General features: G+C 37.3%; 1 protein-coding gene across 10 annotated transcripts in view; it reads left to right on the top strand.

Annotated features, from left to right (window-relative positions):
* The window catches only part of DNAH5 (dynein axonemal heavy chain 5), a 128,809-nt gene extending 122,004 nt beyond the window's left edge, over positions 1-6,805 (top strand). For all 10 annotated transcript variants that reach the window (XM_027681587.1, XM_027681580.1, XM_027681557.1 and 7 more), the window contains 5 exons: positions 167-382; positions 1,217-1,429; positions 2,742-2,894; positions 4,750-4,981; positions 6,333-6,805. In XM_027681587.1, coding sequence (XP_027537388.1) covers positions 167-382; positions 1,217-1,429; positions 2,742-2,894; positions 4,750-4,981; positions 6,333-6,484 — 966 coding nt within the window. In that variant the 3' untranslated portion in view covers positions 6,485-6,805. The remainder of the gene's footprint in view (positions 1-166; positions 383-1,216; positions 1,430-2,741; positions 2,895-4,749; positions 4,982-6,332) is intronic.
* Positions 6,806-25,411: the final 18,606 nt, after the last annotated feature.

Genomic DNA, 25,411 nt, shown 5'->3' with positions numbered 1-25,411 from the left:
GAAATCTGGCTTACTTTACAATTTAAGGGGTTTTTTTCTGTTTGTTATTTGTTTTTGCTGTATGTTGTTTTTTTGTTTGGTTGGGATTTTTTTGGGGGGGAGGGATTTTTATGATTAACTTATAAATCCATATCCAGTTGTGCTCTTCTTATATTTTACTATGTAGAGCCTTCCTGCTTATGACACACCCGAGGTGTTTGGTTTGCACCCCAATGCAGATATCACTTACCAAAGTAAAGTTTCCAAAGATGTATTGGACATCATCCTCAGTATCCAGCCCAAAGATAGCTCTGGTGGAGGAGGTGAAACCCGAGAGGCAGTTGTAGCCAGACTGGCTGATGATATGCTGGAAAAGCTTCCTGCTGATTATGTACCATATGAAGTGAGTTAATGAAATCCTGTCAAAAACATTTACTTCGTCTTGCTTTTTATGGATAAAAAAAAGAAAAAGAAAAACCAAACAACTTTTTTCAAAGCATGTTTGAATTCATGCACACAGGCAATGCTTCCAAAATATACCGTAGAGAAGTCTCACCAGACTCTTAATGTTTATGAGATCACTAAATGTGGGCTGAAGTGCTTTTGTAAGAACTTTTTAAGAAATATTAAACCATTTAATGCTTAAGTTGTCACTTGTACTATAGAGGAGGTAGAATCATCAGCGTTTGACTGAGGTTATTGACACTATAAAATTTCTAGTTATGTTCATGCAGTTGTTAATTTGTTAACTTTACTAACTTTTAATTAAAAATTTATCAGTGAGTTTGGTTAGAATACAAAACTGCCTGGTAATGTGGTAGTTCCCAGGCATTGCTGATTAATAGTGCTACTATGTCGAGGCAAAGTAGCTGGGGCAATTGGTCCTGATTGATTTGTGCAAAGTGAACCTTGGAACTGTCTTTTGGAATTACATCTGAGTGCCTTGAGATAGGGTTAACAGCCCACATGCTTTTTAAATGAGATTAGCTCATAGAATGAGATACAGACTAAATCATGAGTTAGACTAAAACCACAGCCAATCTCATCATCCTAGATTTCTCTTGAACAAATCCTGTATTTCTGTCTTGCAGAGGATTCAAGGGAGGTTCCAAACTGACCATTTAAGTCCATAAATAGAAGTGTTACATCCTAAAAATCATACTGGTGCCTAACCTTGACATAAGGCCAACTTTGTTTTTTCACTTTTATTGAAGGATCTTTGGTTTTCTACCTACAGGTAAAAGAAAAACTAAAGAACATGGGACCTTTTCAGCCTATGAACATATTTTTGCGACAGGAGATTGAACAAATGCAGAGAGTTATTTCTTTAGTGAGAAGCACTCTGACTGATCTAAAACTTGCCATTGATGGGACAATAGTTATGAGTGAAAATTTGAGGGATGCTTTAGACTGCATGTATGATGGAAGGATTCCTGCTAGCTGGAAAAAAGTATGTGTACATCACTTGTTATGAAAAGAGAAAAACCGTATTTCTGAACAGGTAGATTAAACTGTTAGACTTATAGTAAATACTTTTTTTCAATCTGTGTTTTAAGAGTGTTAACCAGAACTGTGCAACTGCTGGAATAGATTTTGTGCTAAAATAAACACAGTCAAAACAAGCCTTCTTTCATTTATAAAAATAGAAATGAATGTGGGGGTTGCACGTATTTCCCATTTTAACAGCCTCTTGCATGTTGTCAGGATAAAAAGCTAGAGAGAAGAGAGTAATTTAAAATGTGATGATGGATTTTAAAACATAGCACCCACATTAGTGGACTACACTGGTGCTATTCTTTGAGTTTAAGACTTGTAGTCATATCATCACAGAATAGTAGACACTGGAAAGGACTACACTTGTGAAAGTGGGGTCAATTAAAGGAAGTTTCTCAGGGGTCTCCAGAATCAAGAGTCCACAATCTCTCTGGGCAACCTATTCCAATGTTTGATCACATTCACAGTAAAAACCAACCAATCAACCAGCCACCAGCCAACTAAATTAAAAAACCCCTTAGGTTTAAATGGAATTTCTGGCATATCATCTTGTGCCCACTACCTTTACTTCTATAACTGACAAGGATCTGGCCTCATCTTCCATTCTCTACACACGAGGTATAAATATTTATAATATCTCCTTTGAGCCTTCTCTTCTCCAGGCTAGACAATTCCAACTCTCAGAAACTATTTTCAGGGACAGCTAGAGCTGTTGATGGCAACTGATGAAAAGAAAAACAGGGAGGTTTTTTCATTGTTTGTTTTTACTCACAAAGTGTTCTTGTGGTACAAAACCTGGACCAAAGCAGATGCTTCACAGCACAACTATTCAAAGAGACAAACCTTATATCTCCACATTGTCTGAGATCAATTTCCCCTAGCTTTTTATTCAGAGGAATAAAAAACCAGAACGGTTTTGGCAGAAATCATGTTATCTTGATTTATTGACCTTGGGATTAAAAAGAAATGTATACTATTTTTCTTCCTAGTTTAAACAGCTATCTAACTTTGCAAAAGTGTAATAAAATGGACAATTACTACGGAGAGCATTATGCATGTGTAAATGGAATGGTAGGCATGAATTTGAAGAGAGAAAGACTTTGCTTCAGGTTTCAGTAGGATGCAATATTTAAGCATCAGGTTAAAAGTCAAGATATGAAAGATGATCTTCAAATATGCTTTGCTAAATTATGTTGTTTACTACCGCGTGAGGAGTTATCTTTTCTTGACATGAATATGCTATTCTAAAAAATTTTTACTGTTTTTAGGCATCTTGGGCTTCCAGTACTCTTGGTTTCTGGTTTACTGAGCTTCTAGAAAGAAATCACCAGTTCTACAAGTGGATTTTTGAAAGTCGACCAAACTGTTTCTGGATGGCAGGGTTTTTTAATCCTCAAGGATTTTTAACTGCAATGAGGCAGGTAAAGTGGGTTTGAAGTCTCATTCTGCTTATAAATTTTTTTACATACTTTAAAAATAAAATTTATTGTGTGATAAAAGATGAATTAAAACACGTGACTCCCATCATGTCAGCAGGGAAGATACGTGACTGTCTTAACATTTCCTGAGTGAACTGTTCTTCCTTTGCACATGCTTTTTCAGTATTTCAACCACTAACATGTTAAAATATATTTTTGCATTGAGCAAGACCCAAATAAGTAGGGGCTACCTTACAACATTTTAAGGTAGACTGGAGAATGATTGTCTCATGTTTTCATTGAAGTATCCTTGAAAATGGGTGTTAAGCCATTTAATTTCCCTTTTTTTTTTTCCCCTTCTCTTTTGCTCTGTGTTCAATACTTATCTGGCTGGAGATTGGGCAGAAAAGCTATTCCCAATTCATTTTATATTTCCCTTCTATAGTTCAGTAGCTGATTCAGTCTCTTTTCACAAACTGGGAAAGACTTTATTAGTGGATATGAGATTTGATGTATTTGATAATGTACATATGGCTGTCAGCTTGGTGATTGTGTTGGATGTTCAGCAAGCTAGTTGCATTTGACAAATGAACTACTTTTTACGTTAAAAGGAAGCAATAAATACCTGTGTTGGTCAGCATAAAGGGACATATTGGAGACAATAAGTGTCTGGAGTATGTAAATGGAAAAGAATACTCAGGCAGGAATATAATGGGACCTCAGGGAAAAAACCCAAACTTTTGGAGGAGAGAATGAAGATTTGTGGAGAAGGAAAAATCTCCCCTCTTAGTCTGAGGTCTGGGTAGCGTAATCTGAAGTTCTGATTGGTGACTTGTGTTAAAATTGCAGGAATAGCCTTGGAATTATGTAACAAAATATTTCTTTTGAGTAAGCGGTCCTAAACTGCAATTTTCTTTTGCACCCAAGCTTGTGGAAAAGGTTTAGTAGAAGGATTTGAAAGAGTTGGAATCTACAGAACTTTCTGGTTCCATAAAAAGAGACTGTGGATACATAACAACCTAATATCCCAAGTAAATACCAAAGTGACTTTCTGGGCATTGCTATGTGGTGAAACAAATAGAAATGAGAAAGATGAAGAGCCAGAATGATCATTAACTATAAATCTTCTGTTCTTTTAAAGCATCTAATTAACTGCAATAAGGGGGAAACATTAATTCCAATTACTTCCAACAAAGACCTTGGAAAACATTTACAAGACCAGGATAAAACTTTGGTTTGCCATAACTTAATGACATGGGATAGTAAGGACCTGGGCAACTGGTAACCGAGTCTTGTCCAATGCATTAAGTAATAGACTAAATTTGAGATATATGTTAAATCTTAAGCTCTTCTATCTTCAAGTGTTCTCTGTTTTTTTGTGGTTTTTTTTTTTTCATAGCTTTAGAGCTGAGTAAGCTCTTACTCATTAATAAGAATTCAGTTACTGACGGGTACAGGTGCAGGAAAGTAAAGGTAACCCCAGAAAATATGTTTTACTTAGCACATGCAGTTAATGTTTTCTCATCTCATCAAATCTGTGAAATTTTAATATTCACAAGAGCTGGTTACCCTTGGCATTCAGTGGTTGTGTTATTACTTAGTACAATCTTAAGGTATTGTATATAATAGAAAGATTGAAAATGAAATATAGTAGATAAAGTACTGAAAGCTTTTTTTGTAGTGCCGTACCATCAGTACCTCAGAGACAAGTCAAATTGCTGTAAACATGAATATTATAAAAAGTTGGGGGTTTTGTATGGAAGAGGATATGTTATGACCATACAATATAATTGCTGGGAAAAATGGTTCTGTGCATATGTGAAAATGTAACCTTCTAACTTTTGTTTGGTTTGGGCAGGAAATAACAAGGGCTAACAAAGGATGGGCTCTTGACAGTGTAGTGCTGTGCAATGAAGTCACTAAATGGATGAAGGATGATATCACAAGCCCTCCTTTGGAAGGTGTCTATGTGTATGGGCTGTATTTGGAGGGAGCTGGCTGGGACAGAAGAAACATGAGACTGACTGAATCTAAGCCGAAGGTGCTTTTTGAGATGATGCCGGTTATAAGGATATATGCAGAGAATAACAGTAAGTAATTGTATTGTAAAGGATGTTATTTTGATAGAATTCATTATTTAACTACATGGAAATCGTTTGGGCTGTAGGGATTTCATGATGCTGTTGCTATTCATTGTATACATATCAAATCTTTTTCAATGGGAAGTCTTCCCAGTCTTCCACTTAAAGCGGGCTTTCAGACTTCCTTGGTAATTGATTATGGGCACTTTTCCCTCTAATTAGATAGATACCTTCTGGTCTTAATGGTGTTAATAACTTTTTAACCTATTTAAAGGTGAGCTGTACATATTGACAGTATGTGTCTCAGATTTAGAACATCAACATTCATATAAATAAACTCTGTAACCTCTGTAGCCTCTGTAACCTAAACCCAAATAACCTCTTTCTCACATGCTAAATGAATGTTACATATATATATACAAAACATATAACCATGTACACACAACATAAAAGATATACATGGGGTTGTATATGTCTATATAAGGTGTTTATAGAGAACATGTTATATATGTAATGTGTATATTTATAAAAATGCATTTTTTCCTGGATAAGACTGCTTAAGCTAACAGAAGCAAGCAAGAGGTAGAGTGAGGTGGTGGAAGACGTTTTGTCTTTGAGGCAAAAAATGAATGTAAGAATGGGAAAGAAACTTGTGGGGCTGAAGGACAGTACTGTTATGTGAAAATGTGTAATTTGTGTTAATGTGATGTTTTTTCCATATAGTATAGGAAATGCTGTTGAATAGGGATGTTAAATAGGATAGAACTATCCACCACAGAAGGTAAAATTGGAAAAGTCTATTGAAAAGCATTCCACCTCTAAAAGCAAAGCTTGGTTACATGCTATTTTTAATAGCTGACCTTTTATAAAAGGCATGATCAACAACCAAGATACTAAATAATGAACACTGAAGTACTAAACTATTGACTAGACCACTGTTCTAATTCTCAAGTGAAGTAGTTGATGACTTGTATTTTCAAATACTAAATGCATTTCAAAATAGGGCATTTTTTATTTTGACATAATATATTGGTAAGGAGTAATGTTCAGTGGGCAGATTGAACTAATAAGAACACTAATTACTCTAGCGAGTCTGTTTACATTTCTTGCCACATAGAGTTCCTATATGCTGATTTTAAATCTTAAACCTACAGAAATTTCAAGCCACATATGGCCTTCAGCTGGCAATAGCACGGTAATGAACAGTGTGAGAATCCAGTAAAAGTGTTTCTTGGTGCTGATGGAGAGGAGTGTCTATTGAACTTTTACTCAATTTTCCATTTGCCTTATGACCAGTCCCTTAGGGTCCTGTTCTGTCAACTTAGTTTAATTGCTTTTTATGTCTCTTCTGTCTTTTCAGCTGCAAAAGATCCACATTTGTATTCATGTCCAGTCTACAAAAAGACCAGTCGAACAGATATGAATTACATTGCTGCTATAGATCTTAAAACTCGTCAACCTCCAGAGCACTGGGTACTGCGTGGAGTAGCACTTCTGTGTGATGTCAAGTAACGTTAAAGAAAAAAAAAGTTTCCAAGAGTTCTTTTCTGTTTTTAAATGTAAAGATCAACCTGTAGTTAGATATACAATTGAACACTTCTAAAAGTATTATTTCTAAGGCATAGACTCCATTATGATAATTTTACAAAATTGTTCTCAATAAAACTCTACAATAGGCTTATAAATGCTAAATCTTAGAGTGATATTAAGTTTGATGTCTTTGACAAATCATGACAAATATTTAGTGTTCCTGTCTCCTAAATGTGCATAAACACTCCTCCTGTGTGCTTAATTCTACCTTGAATAAAGATTAATTGATTTGAATGTTGTTAATTTTTGGTAGTAAATATTCTTGTATCAGGAGTTTTTTTTTGTGTGTGTGTATCTATGGAAACTTAAGCCCAGTTGCTCATTCATATTAGTTGAAATTCCTCAAGATGATGTTCCAAGATTTATTTCCTAGCTGATAGTTTTTAGCTTGCTTGCTGTCTAAATAAGGAAGGTGACGCTGAAAAAATGGCACACCTGTTTCACTACTTGGAAAACAATGTCATTGTGTTACATAGGAAAACAAGCATTTGACAGCTGCCAGAATTCCTTACTCTCTTTTTCATGACTTATAAACATGTAATGGATAGAAAGAAAAGAGTTCCATAAGAATGACTGGATATTTTTTTGTGTGCCACTATACCAGATTTGAGTCAATCTTCATCAAGGTTATTAGTAGATGGGGTTCTGTTTTTTTTTTCTTTCTACTTTTTTACTTATGTGCTGCAGCCTTTTTTGTTGTCTCAGCTAAACAGAAAAATTTTCATGTAGGATTACATCTTAAAAGAGAAATGTTAGAAGCTCCATTTATTGGACACTTGGCTTCACACATCAAGTACAGTTATTTAATCATTAAAAAGCCAGTGTATTTTTGCTGCTGAGTTCAGTAGGTTGTGTATCTTAGTGGTCCACTAGTCATTCCTGATAATGGCTACTGCGGAAGAGGAGGCAATAAAAACCAGTATTCCTGGCGCATCTGTCATTCATAAATGCTGCAATCGAGAAGCTGTTTTCAGTTTTATCTCAAATCAATACAGGGAGACTTCAGCATTCATTTCTACAGTCAAACCGGTTATAAAACTTAGGTGGAACATTGATTCTGTCAAAAAAATTCTAGTTGTAGACGTCTTTCCATCTTGGAATTATTATTTTTTTAATTTATTTTAAATAACTCACAGTAAAACATATGAAATGTGTGGAAATCTTTTTTAGGAAATACTTATAATTTAGACATGGCAATAAATTAATAAAGATAGAAGGGTTTAAGTGTTCTTTACTGGACCTTGAAGCACCATGCTCCAACTTCCAGGAGATCCTCCAGATGCTCATTGTAAGTTGCTGTGGACTTGTGTCTTTCACTAAGACCTTCCTCTCTGAAGGAGATGCACATACTTCATCCTTGTGCAAGTCATTCACACTGAGAATTTACAAGCCACAGGTAATTCAAATCCCACTTTTCAAACAGTGGATTTGTTGTACCATCGTTTTTGTAGACACAGTGGAGATGTCAAACCAGGCGGTAATTCTCAGTGAGTGAACTATACACATTTTTTCAGATTGTGATTTTCTATGAGGGTAGTGGGGAAAAGGGTAGTTCCCTACACTGGTGATCCTAGTTATGCCAAATACTGTTAGTGAAGCAACAGTCACTGTTATGTTAGTTGGCCTTGGTTGCTGTCATGGACCTGCTCTGCTTTTTTGTTCAGGTGCCATGGGACTGTGTCCTTGTCGGAGAGAGCCTTGCCCTACCTACCCTGCTGTGGCTCTTGGTTTCCAGCTCCACTGTCCTTTCCAAGCAGCCTACCTTTGCTGTTCCCTGACATATGCCTTAAAATGGGAAAAAATGAACTGTTTCTTGTTCATCTTCATAGCTGAAATGGGTAATAAGTCCTTCTGTGGAAAGGATTTTCAATAACACAATCAACCCTGGTGTATTACAGGACTGGATGTATAGAACTGTTTGGCTTTGCTATTGGTGCTGAATGGATTGCTCAAGAAATACCATTCACAGACTTCAATTGTGCAGCTATTAATCATTCAGCATTATAAATTTGAGGGTCCAGAAAAATTCAGGATTACAGAAGGTATTCTCTATATGTCTTTCTGATATTGAGCATGATAAATACATGGATTTTGGAGAATATTTAAAAATGAATGTTATACAAATTTATATTGAAAATTAATGGTAAAATAACCTTCTGAATAAGGTGAAGATATTAGAGCTTCATTAGAATCCTTTGAAATCCCTCATAATTTTAAAAGTATTTAAAATAAGCATATTCTGTGATTCTGTGATTTTATTTTTTAGCCATCACGTTTACATTGCACAGGCATTGTAGGTGTATACAAATATCTGAAGGCTTTTAGAACACATACAAAGCTTAAAAAAACAATGCCGCAGAGGTGGTTTCATATGTGAAAATTGCTTATCAGTTGTGTTAAATTTAAGATCTATTAAACAGGTGAAATAAAAAGACATAGTTCTTGATATATCTGTGATTGCAAGATGTACCACTCACCGGAGCTTCTGGCATCTTTTAATCAGCTAATACCCGGCTTTTCCAATAATGGTACTCCTTTATAGCTTTTGTTCTTATAATAAAATTCATACATCCAATGTAAGTAATAATGTATTATATGTTTCTGTATATTAATATAGAAAAAATAAATTAAAATCTGGGCTTTTAAAACTAAAAAGCAAATACATGTTACCAATCTCAGTTTGCCTGTGAAGTCTGCACATAAAAGTAGAAATTTCTTAGTATTTGCTTGCATATTCTTTCTTTTAAAGAAATATCTAAACCAAAAAACTATTGAACAGACACTAGAAAAGCTGGCGGAAGAAAGAGTGGGGAAAAAGGGGATGGTTAAAGTATTTTTTGTTAGAGCTATTATTTGAAAGGGATACTGCCCTTTAGCTTTTTAATGGAACTATTTTTGCACTGCAATCACTGTGAGAACTGAAGTAGTTATTTTAGGTTTTGCTGTCAGAGGGTATGAGATATCCTATTTTGGCAAGAAAAACAACAGATGTTTCCTGATGTGAAAACATGATTTTCTTTCAAAGCTATCTTAGAACAAGAAAATCTGCACACAAAAAAAGAGGAGTTAGGAAACTCTATGAGCCACTCATGAAAAGAACATGATTTAACAGAAGGCAGTGTAACACTGTTTTTTACATGAGTTACTTGCAAATAATTTAGTTTTCAGTTTCTCTGTTAAACTGCCACAAGAATGAAAGCCAATATATATAGCTCCTCTCTCAAAGCCTCTCCTCCATGAACTTGTATAACTCGAGTATAAATTGTAATTTTTTGAGAGAAATGTAACCTGGAATCCTTTTGGTTTGTAACTCATCTTCCTATATTATACATCATATTATGCTTTCCTCTGAATTAGTCCCTGTCTACCCTGCTTGCTCTGCGTGAACTGTGATTTCAGCAAAATAATAGTGGCTTAGCTTGGGAAGATTACTGTAGGGAGTTCATCTTATCTTTCTTTTCTAATCTGATCAATATATACCTGGAAAGTAAGTGTCAACTGATGATTCAGCTCATAAACACCTACAAGATTGTGATGAGAGTCTATGCAAAGAATGTCTTTGAGTGCTTTGTGAAGTGAGATGTGCTCAATTCAACTTCCTTCTTTGAGCCATGATTTTAAAAACTCAGTTCCTTTGTGTTAACTTTCAATATTTAAAGGGGGCTTATAAGAAAGATAGGGAAAAGCTTTTTAGTAGGGCTTGTTGTGGTAGGACAAGGGATAATGGTTTTAAACTGAACTAGGGTAGATTTAGACTAGTTATAAGGAAGAAATTTTATACATGAAGGGGGTGAGACGCCTCTCTGGGTGGGTTGCCTAGAGAGGTGGTAGATGCCCCATCCATGGAAACAGTTAAGGCCATGTTGGACGGGGCTCTGAGCAACCTGATCTGCTTGAAGATTGCAGGGGGTTGGACTAGATGACCTTTAAAAGTCACTTCCAACCCAAGCCATCCTATTATTCTATGATTTTATAACTTGCATAAATCAGTACTGTTAATATTTTGCATAAAAGGTGTGAATGAGACAAAATAGTAATAATTGCAACCAAAGATAAAATGTCTTTGCGCTATCCAAGAAAAAATGTTTACTTCATGTCACCCATAAAATAAGATGTTTTGCATTTCTTCTTGGCACTGCACTGTGGAATAGTAAAGCTCAAAAATGTACATCATAGAAGAGTTACATGTTGAATTTTCATTTTAAGCATTTAGAAGATATTTTATCATTCTGGAAAAAAGTAAGCCAGCAAATAAGCAACTTTTGCAATCATCAAACCTTGATGTATGTTTTCCTTTTTGCATTTTGGTCTGCAAATTCAGCACAGTAATCCTTACTTCATGAAGGCAAATAAAGCTGTTCTTTATTCTCTCAAAGCAAGATATGTCAGGTTAGTTATATTTGAAGTTCAGTATGTTTGTTCCTTGGATAAAGTGAGAAGCCAATTAAGAAATGCATGATCTATGCATAACAGAAGAAATTTCACAACACCAGGAGGTATGACAGAGCATAATGGAAATTAAATCCTTATGAAGAGACATGCTGGTTGTGATCTTTGAATTACAAAAATTTGATCAATTGGCATTAGTATCAAACTGTGTTATGTCAGCATATTAAAAAATATGCTTGATCCCTACATACTAAATAAGAAATTTAATACTGAGTTGGGCTTTGCTTTTAGGCAAATTTCAGCCAAAAATCCCTTCGAAAATTAAAAAAGTAATAATAATGGTACAGGAGCTAGTTATATTTGCTGGATGAACCCGTGTGTTTGCTGAATGAAGTCTTGTACAGCCAGAGATCTCAGAATATCACTTCAGGAATAGGACAGTCTGTGTTGAATGAGTCCTTATGTTTGAGAAGAAGAAGAAAACCTGGCAAAAAAGGGAATGGGAAGGACCATGAAAGCTGAGGTGGATCAGAATCTTCTCAATATATTAATGTATATTTTATTTGCTGAAATAGTTAAATTTTAGGGAAAATGCTTTCTAGGTCTATTACTTGTAACTAGGAATGTTGTGGTATCACAGGATTGTTGAGGCTGACAGGGACCTCTCGATGTTATCTGGTCTGAACCTCTGCTCAAACAACCTCTTCTAGAGTTGGCTGGTTAGGGTTTTGTCCAGGTAGCTTTTGAATTTCTCCAGAGAAGGGGGAAACAAAACTGCTCTGGACAACCTGTGCCACTGCTCAGTCATCCTCACAGTAAAAAAGTGTTTTCTGATCTTCAAGCAGAATTTCCTGTTTTGGTTTGGTCCCATTGCCTCTGGTCCTGTCACTGGGTACCACTGAAAAGAGCATGGCTCTTGTCCTCTTTGCACCCTCCCTTCAGGTATTTACATAGGTTAATAAGATTCCCCCTGAGTTTTCTCCAGGCTGAACGGTCCCAGCTCCCTCAGGCTTGCCTTATGTGAGAGATGCTCCAGTCCCTTTATTGGACTACTGGCCTTTCATTGGACTCTCTCCAGTATCTCTGTAGATTTTATGGCAGATTTCTTTTACAAGAGCTGACACATGTTTGGTTCCTAACTACACGTGTCATAGCAGCAGGTATTTAAAGTACAGCAGGGCAATTGGTTTGCTATTCCAAGTTTTGTACTGTTGTGCTTTTACCAGAAACATTTATTCAAATGAATCAAAAAGTGTATTCTATATAAAGAGGTGATGTGCCTGTCTCTTTAGTCTGATTAATGCACTGCTGGTTGGCTGCATTGTAATGAAAATTCGTAATTTAAAAAAAGTATTTCTTTGATATAAAATTAAAATACATTACTTTGTTTGTAATGCCACCTGTATATTGAACTACAGAACACTTACTGAGACTGGCTATATGTTATGCAGGTGCTGGATGTATAATGTACTTGTGCTCTTCTCACACTAGATAGGAAAGTTTCAGGAGTACATTGTGGTACCGATTATTGTATCAAAGCTTCTAGAATTCTGTTATCATTCCAAATTGTCCTAATGGCTTAATTGCGTGGTAGATGTTGCCTATGACTATACTGCAAGCAGCAGTATTTGACAGTATATGTTGAGGAATTGGGCCCATCTGGAATTTTGAAGTTCTCTGTGAATTTAGTCACATCAGTTTTTTTTCTTTTTCTAGTATCGGTGCATTGAGAATATGGAAATCAGGTATGTTCCAAGAATTAAATTGTTGGTATTTGCAAAAGGCTCTGACAGTTAAAAGCATCAAAACAGTACAAATGCCTTTATTTTTAGACAGTTCAGAGCTTTGTTGCAGCTACTGCATCTTGCAGCTGATGGGTTTACAAGCCAAGCTATGGCAATGGGACAGCCAATAAAACCATCTTCATGCGTTTTCTCAAGAAGGAATTGTTCCCTGCATTAAGTGGAGATAAGAGAGATCTGAGGAGGGATCAAGACGATTGAAATGAGAACAAAGCAGTTTCTGTCATTCATCTGAACAAGGTTAAGGCTGGGGAGGGAAAGATTTAGAAATAAAAGCAGCTCTGCTCCTGAACTTGTTAGATAAAATAATCTTGTCTGGTTTGTTTCTCTCCTAATTTGTTTTTTTTTCTTTTTTTATTTTTTCAGTGGGAATATATTATCCTATTTAAAGCGCATAATTATTGTTGTAATGGTAAATGTAGAAGTAATAATTTTGGATATATCAATTGCAATTAATTAACACACAGGAAAGGCCTTGTTGGAGATGGGAAGGCAAGGGGCAGCCTTGGCTGTCGAGATCATGCGACTGTGGTATTCTGAAATTCCAGGTGTTGGGAAAGACATAAATACCAGGAGACAGAGGAGCTAAGTAAGAAGAATAAACTTTTATTCCAATGAAAGGGAGAGTTCACTGAACAAACCTCAGGGAGGCCTCTCAACTCAGTGGAGGTCGCAGCCCCCTTTTATCCGCTTTGCCCGCAGTGCTGCTCCCTCCCCAGCGTTTCTCCGCTGGCTGACACACTCCGGGGTGACAGGCTTCCCGACACGCCTGCTCGGTGTCCCCCATTATGGGGGCTCAGAAGGTCACTGGCACTTTTCAAAACGGAGGCCACAGCACACTTCAAAATGGAGGATGTGGCCACCTGAGACCTTCTCTGCTGCTGATCCGTCCCCCTGTCTCTGGCCAAAGGGCACCACTTGGTAGGCAACCATTGAACCACCAGTAACTTACTGCTTCTTACTGCGAACTGTGACTCCCCTACAAACTTTGCAAGCGCGCTTTCTTCTTCCTAAGGGTGGAGTTGAGGACTGGGGGAAGAGGAAGCAGGGCAGCATGGAAGATCAGAACCACGCACCTCAGGAGAGCTGACTTGAGCCTCTTCAGGGATCTTCTTCCTTCTTGTCTGACGTCCTTTTTTCCCCTCACTCCCTGCTCTACCCCACAACCTGATTTGCTGCCCACCCTGTCTCCTAAAACACCGCACAGCTAGTCTTTCTCCATGGGCCGAGCTCCTTGTTTCCCTTTGCCCTTCTCCGAATGCCAGGGAATGGGAAATACCCTCATTTTTATGGCTGGGCTCTTGCTGCCCAGCCTCACTTTCTGCAACAGTTTCACAGTTTTCAATCTGGTCCTGTCCCTGCTTCTTTTAATGCCCAGATTTTCTCCAAAACAGCCAACTGACACACATGCAATCACTATGCCCAGAAGTGCCAGGAGAACTCCACCAGCTCAGCGGCTCAAGTGGGCAGAATCTATCTTGGCTATAGCCTTGCCCGCTTTGAACATCAAGATTCCACGTGAGGAGCCAGATGCTGAGCACTCCTGAAGAACCGTCTTTTCTAGACCAAATCTCCAACCGCAGCAGATCACAGCACACACCTAAAGTGCCTTTGACCGTGACCTGACAGAACCCTTCTTGTTGTCCCCGCTTGTCTTCCCATGGAATGGAGAGCAGAAAAAGACTCTCCAGTGTAAGGCCAGAACAGCCAGGTTTACGTCAGAGGCAGAGAAATTGCCCTATCCTTGCCTCCCGGATGGTGAGCTTGCTCCAGGATACTTCCACCAGGCAGTTTTGGTTGCATTGTGTGGTTTTGTATCACAGTATATCGCTTTCAGCAATGTTAGCTTCCAGTGGTGAGAAGTCATGAGATTAGTCCCCGGAATGAGGTGATGACCTTCTGCAACAAGAGTTTGACTTTGAATGGCCAAGGCTTTTATTCCCATCCTGCTTTATAGACCATTGCAATTTTTAAAATTGTGCTTAAACACTGAGGATTCGATTAAAGTCTGTGTCTTAATGCTCAGCTAGTCCCCATATAGTCGTCAGGCAAAAGTATATGAATAATTTTTTCTTTCACTGATAACTGGTAATATTACATGCTGTCTCATGTAGAAGAGACTGGATCGTTTGCTAAGGAGGATGAGTTATGAGATAGGCCAAACTTCCATCTCTCAGCAATTTGAAATTTGAAATTAATCGAGGAAGTGTGGAAAAACAGAAGAAATAACAACTCTTTATGAGAAGTTATATGTATGTTGGCAAAAACAGTAACAGAACACAAAAAAACCCTAGACAGTAGTCCTGGAAATAAAAACAAAAAAAAAGGTCTGAATGAATACTTCTCTGTCCTTTAGCGCAGTCCTAATCGTGGCCTGCAGGGTGCACTGTTGGATTGCTGGAGGTGCAGGGCCTGCAGTTCTCTGTGTTGACCTGCAGGGGGCGCTTTTGGGCTCTAGCGGTCACCACGCGGGAAGGGGGTCCAGGAGAAGCGGACAGGGAAACGGAGACCCTTCCCCCAAGGGGAGAAGGGCAGACGGAAAACCTGTTCATCCCCACGGGACCCACCCTTACTCCCAGATGACAGCGCTCTAAGGCTCTTCCCCTCTCTCCCAGCAAGCACAGACCTCTCCAGTGAAAACCCAGTAGGTCCCGGCTGGAGTCACGAGGCAGTGTGCGAGCGGACCGAGTCCAGCGGTCCAGCCTCACCAGGACGAAAAACCAGAAAGGCAGACTTCCAGGTCCTCTCTCCAAATGCCTGCACGCACATCCCTGTCTCAGTCCCAGAGAGTGAACTCCGCAGTCTTCCCCTCTCCCCTCTGAGGAGTGCCAGCAACTCCCCAGCCTCTGATGGGCCATTAGCCAGGAATTCGGCTAGATCTTTTGTAAAGCTAATTGACTCTCTTCCCTCACTCACTCCGTTTTTTCTTAGAGTGGAGCAGAGGGAAGAAAAATTCCATTCTTAGATTTATAACCTATAACATATACATAAAAGAAAAATTATAGACATACAGTTATAAGTATTTTGGACATAATAGGCTTTTTGGTCTCCAGAGATTCAGCACCCAGAATGTGAGAGTTAAAATGATAATCCCAGAGCCTTTTTTAAGTGCACCCTCTGCTCTATCTGGAAATAGTTATTTTGATTATTTTGCCTTTGGCAAAAAAATAAAAGTGATTGAACTTCCTGTTTAAATGTAGAATTAAGTTCTGAATTACTGAAGTGCCTAAGCAATGATAATAGGCTGATGAGGAAGCAAAGTAGCAGTGACTGTTTTGGCACCAGAGCGAACAGTTTGAGCAATGTATGAGACAAGAGGCACGTTCAATGTAATGAGAGTGGTAAGAAAAGCACACCGAAGTAGGTATTAGCTGATTTCTTTCACTAATAGAATTCTGTATTCTGTATTGTTTTGTGGTCCTATTCAGCCCATGCAATCCTCGGTATCTTGGTAATGTTTATGATGCAAAGAACTACATAGTGTTTGTTTTAGTGGCTTCTTTTATATTCACCGAAGTTAAGTTTAGTTATCCTAAATTTGTTATACTGCAAGTTTAGAGCAGCACAACTCTCTCTGTGTAGATGTTTTCAAGCATGCGGACACCTGTGCATTTTCTAAGATTTTAGTTAGATGAACCGTCTATTCCAGAAAGACAGATAGTAAATTCTGTTAGAGGAACCTAAACATTTCTGATTAGCAGCTCTCAAGAGACCAACTTACATGATGGTAGCAGTATGTGTTCTACCATTTTTTATGCAGGAGTAATGATCATGACCTCATGGAGCCATTTTTCATCACTGTTATCACAGGTAGTTAGTCCTTAGGTTCAGTTATTTAATTTCTATTTAAAAGAGCAGGTTGATTTTTAAAAAATTGCTTTTGTGTCACTTTTAAGTTGCAGAATTCCTTGACATCAGATAATGCCATCTCACCTAACTGATACCTGTTTCCTAGGCAACATTAAGCCACTTCAGTGAAGCTGCGAATCTCATGCGAAATTGCCACTTTCCCAAACCAATTCAAGGATAAAGTGTCATGTTTATACTATTGTAATGACAGGATTAGACTGCAATTAATTTTAAGACAATAATAAGGAGTTGCTTGTAGTTTATATTTTACATTAAAAATGTACAATGCAGTAGTCATTAACTTGAAATTACAGACACTGAGTTAGGCATATTCTGTGATTCTCTGATCCCAGTTAAACATGTAAGACACAGAAAGGAGAATATCAAAGTCACAACTAGTGGCAAGTTGTATTCATCCTTGTGAGAAATGTTGAGGCTGTGAGGGAAAGACTGACCATCACTTCTTTTCAATGTGCTTCTTTTTCCTTTCCCCTCTTTACATTTTTCTACATTTTTGTGTCAGTAGTATTACAGTGTTCTCTGAGTTGATATATGATTCAGCACTCTGCTGAATCACGGATGTGGCCATATGAAACATTTTGTGGCAAGACGAAGGAAAAGAACAGCTGCTCTGATACCACCTCTCTTTTCCTGAAGCTGTTGGAGCCAAGGCTCGCTAGGTGTCAGCAAAGTAGTCCTGAAAAAAAAAAGCTTTTTTTTTTTTCCCCTGAGAATCAATAAAGGAAGTAACAGCTAAAAGTTCATGCATGTAGCAGAAATTTTAAAGCATATTATGTGGTTGTTTTAGTTCATGTTAACCTTACCTAGAACACCAGTGTTATTGTGCTTTCCATGCCACTAGCTCTGTTTTTGTTTCATAGTCAAACTGCTTTCCACACATACAAAGTCTTTTTGTGTGTTTAGGGAATAGTGACTCTGTGCTGCATTTCAGGCAGTAAATGAGAAAGACTGCAAGCTAGAAAAATGATAAGTCTGTGAACTTTTCAAAATACCCGATCTACTCAGACATGAAGTCTGTAGTCTGTCATGATTAATTTTCTCTCCCATTTCCTGTGTTACCCAGTTCTGTTGTTTCTTCTAAAGATGTATAGAAATTCTGTCTTTTTAAAATTTATTATTTTTAATTTTTTTTCTTTAATTTATATGTATTTTCTCCGGCTTTCAGCTAGCTTCTGACACAGAAGATAGCATCTGCCTTTGCACTCAAGGGAATTGTGCTTGCCAGCCATTCAGATGTCATCTTCCACTGGCACGCTTCATTCTGTCTAGTGCTAGGCTCAACAGTGGATATTTATTTTATTCTTTGACAAACATTAACTGATAGATCAGCCTCCCCCAGAACCTTGCCTTCCTTTCCCACTGCCTTTTAAACATTTTGGCTTAGTCTTAGGGTTTTTGTAAAGTCTTGCCTTGCTGCTCAAACAGTGAGGAACCAAACAGCTCAGAAAAGCCTTTTTATGATCATCACACAGTTAGCTTTGCCTGGAGCTTCTGTAACACTAGCCATAGCTTGCAGCTCAAGAACAAGCAGCTTCTACTACATGATATGCAATAAAATGTAACTGATACAATCCACACACAGGTGCATAGTTGTATACATTTCAGTATATGCACATTCATATGGATATGAAAAATACGTTTTTTAAAGTTTTTAAAATGCTTGGTATATTTTGCTCTGTCAAATAGATGTACTTTATTTATTTTTTATACCGGATGGTTGGTATCCATATAGAAACAACTGGTAAGTGACTTACGGAACTGTCTGCAGAGACAGCTTATTTCTGTATTTATTTTTGGAACTGATTCAGCCTCTAAGCAGGAAAACATAGATATTGGCTTATTGAGGAGGCTGAAAAGTTCATCCTCTGTGTCTGGTGAAATTTGTTGAGTTAGAGATGAGTGATGCTATAAGGCAATAAGTAATGACCTCCGAGGCTTAAGAAAGATTCTCAATAAAAATAGGTTGGCCAGATCTAATGCTATAAAGTATTAAATATGTGAAACTGATGTTTAATGTTAAGTTACTGCAAATGTGCATGACAATGCATTCTCTGAAGAACTAAAGACTGAATTTAATTATTCTTACCTTTATATATTTCTTGGTATTTATGACTTTTAATTTACTTTTGAAGAGACAGTTTTGAAGATAGCGCTCAACAAGACTACTGCAATGTTTAACTTCTGCTGTGTTAGAGGGAACTGCCCTATTTAAAAGCTATGGATCATGTAAACTATTTTGTTAGTGGACTAATGTACCTAGGACAGAGAACAAATGTTGTCTTTTGCCTTTGCCATATCTGGAACATTTGTCCAGAAAGAGAAGAAACCCAAGATGCAATAATTACTTTGATGGTAATTCAGTAAAGAAGTAATATGTGTTTTCTGTTTGCATAAGTTTACAATAATTTAAACTTCTTTTTCTTTTTTTTTTAACATGGAAAGAAAGCTCATTTTTAAAATAAAAATAATATCCATGCTACAAATAAGCAACATAATATGAAAAAATAGTGATGTAAGTGTTAAGAATGTAAAAATTGTGTCAGAGTCATTGTCAATACTACAAGAGAGGGAATCTTTTCTGTCTTAAACTGTGAATGAATAAGTGCATGTGTAAGAACTGTAGCAATTCTTATAAATTCATGGCTTTAGGTGTGCATAGCAATGCAGGAATAACAACAAGAACAACAATAAAAATAATCCTGTATAATTTTTCGAGAATAGTTTTTAAATATCCTGAAAGCCACCATAACTGACTGCATGCTTGTTTGCTTGTTCTAAAACTTGTTAAGAGGAGGTATGTTTTCATGTTAGCTTTTGATAAAATCAATTCTTTTCTCAGATTGGGCATTGGTGTATGGACACTCCCTGTTAGAACTGAATTAATAAGATCAAGTAGCTGTATGTACCATATTCAATTCTGAGGAGTGGATCCTGCACTGTTAAGTAAATCAAGTGCACCTACTTTCAGGATCCTTCAAATTATTCTCCATGAGATTTAAATGAGGTGTGCTAGTGATAAAAATCATTACTAGTCTTGTTTGTAGGTCTCTCTCATGCTGTGTTTCTTGTGGTGTATGGTAGGGTTTTGCTGTATGAGTTAGATTTGAAATAATGTTAGCACTGGTTATTTTATAATAAAGGTGTTATTTTAAGTCTGGTATTGATGCAAGTGCCCTGAATAATAGCAGTGACAGTGTAATTGCTTTAACTTTCCATAGTTAACATTGGAACACCAAATGTTCAAATGGAACACCATATGAAATAATTTCTAATACTGTAAGAAATGTTCTAGGGCTTATTGTAGAAGCCTGAAATTGATTTTGCTGGCAAATGGAAAACAGGAACAACAGATTGCAGATATAGCATTATTGCTACCTGATGTCCATTTGGCTGTCAGTGCATTGAAACACTGTAGAGAAGGTGCAGGAGTTTCCAAGCAAGAGAACAGCTATCACTGAAATCAGGCATACCAAGCTAGAGAAGTTTCCTAGGGACGGAGCTAATAATAAGGGACCCACAGGTTTAGTTCACTGCTGCATGCATTCTGTGAAGCAATCAGTCCTTAGTTTCAAGAATACGATGAACAGAGGGACATTCCATACAAAATGTGTTGCTTTTCATTTTTTAAGTGACAAGCCTTTCCTCATCTCTCAGGGATTTTGTTCTTTCAAAGGTACTCTGTCTTGGGCTCATGAGTGTATCTTTGCAGCAGGATAGATACACCAGGCCTTGAAAAAAAAAGGAAAAAGCTTGCTGCAGATAAACTGCCTCCAATAAAGAGTCATAAAGCTTTGACTTTCTTTAAATAACCTTGATTTCTTTAATTTGTTTAACATTAATATTTTATGCAAAATATGTCTTAAATGCTTAATGTTCTGGCTTTCTGAGCTCTTCAAATTTATTTTTCTGCTATAGCTAAACAGTCATAATGGAGAATTACAACAGTAGGGGTTTGTGTTCTAAGTATAACTCTGCTCATAAAAGCATTTATTGAGGTGAATTAAGAGCATGGTTCAGGCCTCTGCTGCAATTTCTTTGAATTGTGTGTAAACCAGTTTTGAAGAAAAGAAAGAGTAAGAAAACCTAGATAATTAGGGCAGAACAGTCTTAACATTGCAGATTTCTTCATTGGCATAATAAAAGTTGTTGACTTAATTTTTATAGACACTCCCTCTACCCAAAACAGAAAAAAAGAGATCAGAAGAAAAAAAGAATTCAAAACTTGCTTGCACTGAAGACACTGGCCTGAAAGGTTTCCTTTTGAAACTATTACTTCTTAAAACTTTTGAGTAGATTGTTGTTTTGTATGTAGTTTGTTTAGTATCATAGAATATCTTGATTTGGAAGGGACTCACAAGGATTATCAAGTCCAGCTCCTGGCCCTGCACAGGACCATCCCCAAGAGCCACACCATGTACCCGAGAGTGTTGTCCAAATGCTTCTTGAACTCTCTCAGGCTTGGTGCTGTGACCACTTCCCTGGGGAGCCTGTTCTAGTGCCCAACCACCCTCTGGGTGAAGAACCTTTTTCTGCTATCCATCCTAAACCTCCCTGACACAGCTTCATGCCAGTCCCTTGAGTCCTGTCACTGGTCACAGGAAGTTGTAGACTGCAATGAGGTCTCTCCTCAGTATCCTCTTCTCCAGGCTTAACAGACCAAGTGACCTGAGCCACTCCTCATACCGCTTCCCGTGCAGGCCCTTCACATCTTCGTTGCCCTCTCTAATGACTTAATATCTTTCTTTTATTGCGGTGCCTAAAACTGCACAAAATATTGCAGGTGAGGCCACTGCAGTGGAGAGCAGAACAGGACAATCCCCTCCCTCGACCAGCTGGAGATGCTTTGCCTGATGCCCCCAGGACACGATTGGCCCTCCTGGCTGCCAGGGCACTGTTCATATTCATATTCAACTCATATTCAACTTGCTGTTGACTGGGACCCCAGGTCCCTTTTCACAGTGCTGCTCTACAGTCTCTCTTTCCCTGGTCTGTACATATATCCAGGGTTACCTTGTCCCAGGTATAGAATCTGGTGCGTGCCCTTGTTAAACTTCATACTCTTGGTGATTTGTCAATGTCTCTTTGTGGGCCTCTCTGCCTTTGAGGGAGTTGACAACTCCTCCCAGCTTTGTATAGTTAGTATCATTGGTAAACTTACTTAGTACACCTTTGGTATGAAATCTTATTTTTAAACTTATTTTTAAATATAAACTTTACTCACAGTATCCTGGAATGCCCAAATAAGGAACAATATAATCTTAGAGAAGTCTTGAGAATTAAATAAGAATGTAACCCAAACAAACTGGATATAAACTAAGCTCAGTGTACCTAGATAAAGAGCAAATGATACAATTTTTGGTGGTGGAACACAATGACGCTGTGCCTGCTCAAGAACTGAGGTCAAGACGATGAAGAAGACCCGGCAGAACCAAAGAAGGACTCGTAATAGGGGTGTGACTATGTAAAGCAAACTAATGAATATGTATTAAGGAAGTGAGAATTTCTAATGAATATGTAAACAGTATGTGTAATGAAAAGCCCTGTCCCTACGTCATTTGGCACATTCAATTAGAGTAGCCACTTTTTGGTATCACTATGTAAAAAGAAAAAAAAAGGCAACTCCCTTGATATAGTCATCTCTTGAACGTGTGCTTAAAGGTACATGCTGAAGTATTTATAAAAATGAAGATTCTTAATTGTAATATGTTTGAAAATTAGTAATATTTACAGTGAGGCCATATGCAAGCATACATCTTGTGTTTTCTGGGGATACATAAAAACAACCTCTGTCTTGGGTAGTCTGTAATCAAGTGATATGTACTTAAATAAATAAAAAATATATTATATGGTTTTCAAATCAGTCTACTGCAGCTTAGCTTCAGCTTATCTCTGAGATACATAGTATGCTGCTGTACTAGCTGACAGGAAATTTTGTAGGCACTGGAAATTTAACTATAGAAAACCTGCAAGATGAAATGATTCTTTAGCTATTTTTAATGAAAATTAAAAGTGGCATTAAGAAATGTAAAGTGATTAGTGTAGTACTTAGAATGGTTATATCTGGAATGGACATGAGCTAGAAGCGAAAAGCTGTTGATTTAAGCCATAACGTCTTGAACGTTATGTGTTGAAAACTACAGTTAAGAGCAGGAAAGTTGTATTTTAGTAAAGAAGATGTACAAGTTCCTTAAGAAGCACTGATTGTGATGATAACACATTGTAAGGGAATTGAATACAGCTGATCACCAAAGACATGGAGAATGTCTGAATAGAAACTGGTTATTTGAGTGAATGCAGACTACACAGCAAGTCTTAAGGTTGATAGAAATTCTCCAAACTACCTTTCCTGAGGAAGCGATATAGCAATTAAACATACTCCTTTTCAGTTGGTGCTATTATAAGGGGACCATAAGCCATAGCTGATGGCAAAATTTATGTGATACTTCATGAAAATTACTCTTTTTGTAATTTCTGGTATCTTGGCCAAATTTTTACAGTTGAGGATGAAACTGTGGTTTATATGTGTAGTGCAGGGTTGTCAGGGCTGTTATTACCCTGAAGTGTTTGTTGCTGTTCTGTAGTCTCAATTGGGAGCCTAATTGAGTAATGAGTGCTGTGCCTCTTTGTTTCTTTCAGACAACCAATCTCTGGCCAGTTTCCCAATCTGTTATCAATTTTAAGCTTTACAGTTTTGAGCTTTTAAAAAAATAAATAGTTTTAAACATTTTTATACAAATAGTGTATTTATTCTTTCAGTCAAAACTTTTTTTTTGGTAAAATCTTTTTTTGTTGAAATGATGAAACCCAAAGCAGTGAAATGACCAAATGTTGGCATTTAAAGTGTTTCTGTGAATTTCTTTTTGTTCCTGTTGTTTCTATGGAGTAGTCACTGTTGCTATGTATTTTTTCTCTCTGTGGTTGCCAGAACATGACTAGCTGGGTCAACATGCTCATAGTGTTAATGGGGAGTAACATGATTGCTGCTTGATTAGAGGAGGTATTTTAGAAACAGACTTCAGAGATAGAAAAATCCCTATAATATTTAAATTTCCCTAGCAATAGCATAATCATGAGTAATTAACTAAACAAGCCACAGTTAATTGTGATGAGTTAACAACCTTTATATTTGAAAAAGAAGTCAGGGATGGAAGTAAATCTACTTGGCATTTGATATTGTGGTGTCCTGAGCTTTGCTGCTACTCAGTGTACACTTATGCATATCAATCTAAAATCTCTAGAGCAATGAAGCAATGATCCTTTAATTATTTTAATCAATATTATACACTCAGACAGCTAAAGTAGTTACCTGCCATAGCTGAATAAACTTGACTAAAAGAACCCCCTTTTAGTCTGTGTTCTCATAGGTGCACTCAGATGGATGCACTTCCACCTAAAGGGCATGCAGATGCCCGACAGCAAGCTTTTGGGAAATATTTTGAGTAGTGAAGATTTTAACAGTTAATGGGCTGTTTTTCAAAAATGTGAGCTTCTTGTCCCATTTTTTGTGTTATATTTGACTACTGAATTTTGGACACGTGTTGCCTTTATAATTCTGAGAAATGTTAAATGTAACATATGAACTAGCAAAACAGAAATATTGTGTTACTTTCTTTTTTGTACAAGCTTTCTTCACAGGCTGCAAAATTTCCAAGTCAGTCAGACCCCACAGCCTTGGAGTTTAGACTCTGCTCGATCATGAAACTGTATTTTGTCATCTTGAATATCATGCTGACAGAGAAAATGCCTTAAGAAAATTCCTAATGTAACCAAGATAGAATCTGGTACAGAGATGAAGAAGCTAGAGGAGCTGATTTGCACCACTGAGAGCTGCTGTGGCTAAATTCTGACCCCCACACAGGCACAGCTTCAGTCCAGTGAAAGCTCAGGGATGCCAAGAATTTCCTGCAGCAGAAAGAATTTACACTTCCAGTGTTCATTTGAATGATTTGCCTCTGAATTACTAGAGATCACCATTTCTGAAGAGAAGACATAAAATAAAAATGTAATTCCTCAGACCAGGAAGGAGAGCTTGAAAGTTAAGCATGTCAGGGAAGACAGTGCTCATAGCCCAGACTGTTTTAGTTAAACATCAGGATGAAAACTCAGCTGTTTGCACAAAGTCAGAGTTTTACAATAGAAATGACTGTGTAAGATCAACTAGGATAACAGGGTAGTGGAGTATCAGCAAAGGAATTGAAACAAATGCTCACTGCCAGCCTTGCCAGTGTGCCATCCTGTGCCAAATGTATAATGAACTCCTGGCAATACAGTAGTCACATTGTACTGAGATCATGGGCATCTGAGGGTCCTTATTAAACTGTGAATACTCCATATCCACTATTTATTGTACCACATTTGCTTTAGGCTTAGAAGCTCATTAAAAAGCTACAATGTGACCTTTAGAATTTTGAGAGGTATAATTTGCTACATTACTTCAATATTTTGATAGTTTTTCTCAAATGAGTTCTAAGCTTGGAAGAAACTGTAATATGGACAAGCCTGCTATCATAATGCATGTTAAAAAATGTGTTGCCAGAAGCAGGTTTAAAAATGTGCTATAGTTTTACAGACCCAGTAAATACACATAGCTCCTAGCCCCTAGCTTCTGTAAACCAAGAGATCGCAGAAAACTTGTTAGAAAAATCTATCGAGATACAACTTAACTGAAATCCCGTTTGAAATGAGACCCTCACTATGTATTCTAACAGGAATAATTGGGCAAACTGTGAAAAGAAGTGTATATACGCTAGCTGTGGATGCACTTCAGCATTAATCAGAAAAACCTGAA

Source organism: Neopelma chrysocephalum, unplaced genomic scaffold (genome assembly GCF_003984885.1).
Source record: "Neopelma chrysocephalum unplaced genomic scaffold, ASM398488v2 Primary Assembly neopelma1_22b, whole genome shotgun sequence".
Lineage (NCBI taxonomy): Eukaryota > Metazoa > Chordata > Aves > Passeriformes > Pipridae > Neopelma > Neopelma chrysocephalum.
This window is presented reverse-complemented; position numbering and strand designations above follow the sequence as displayed.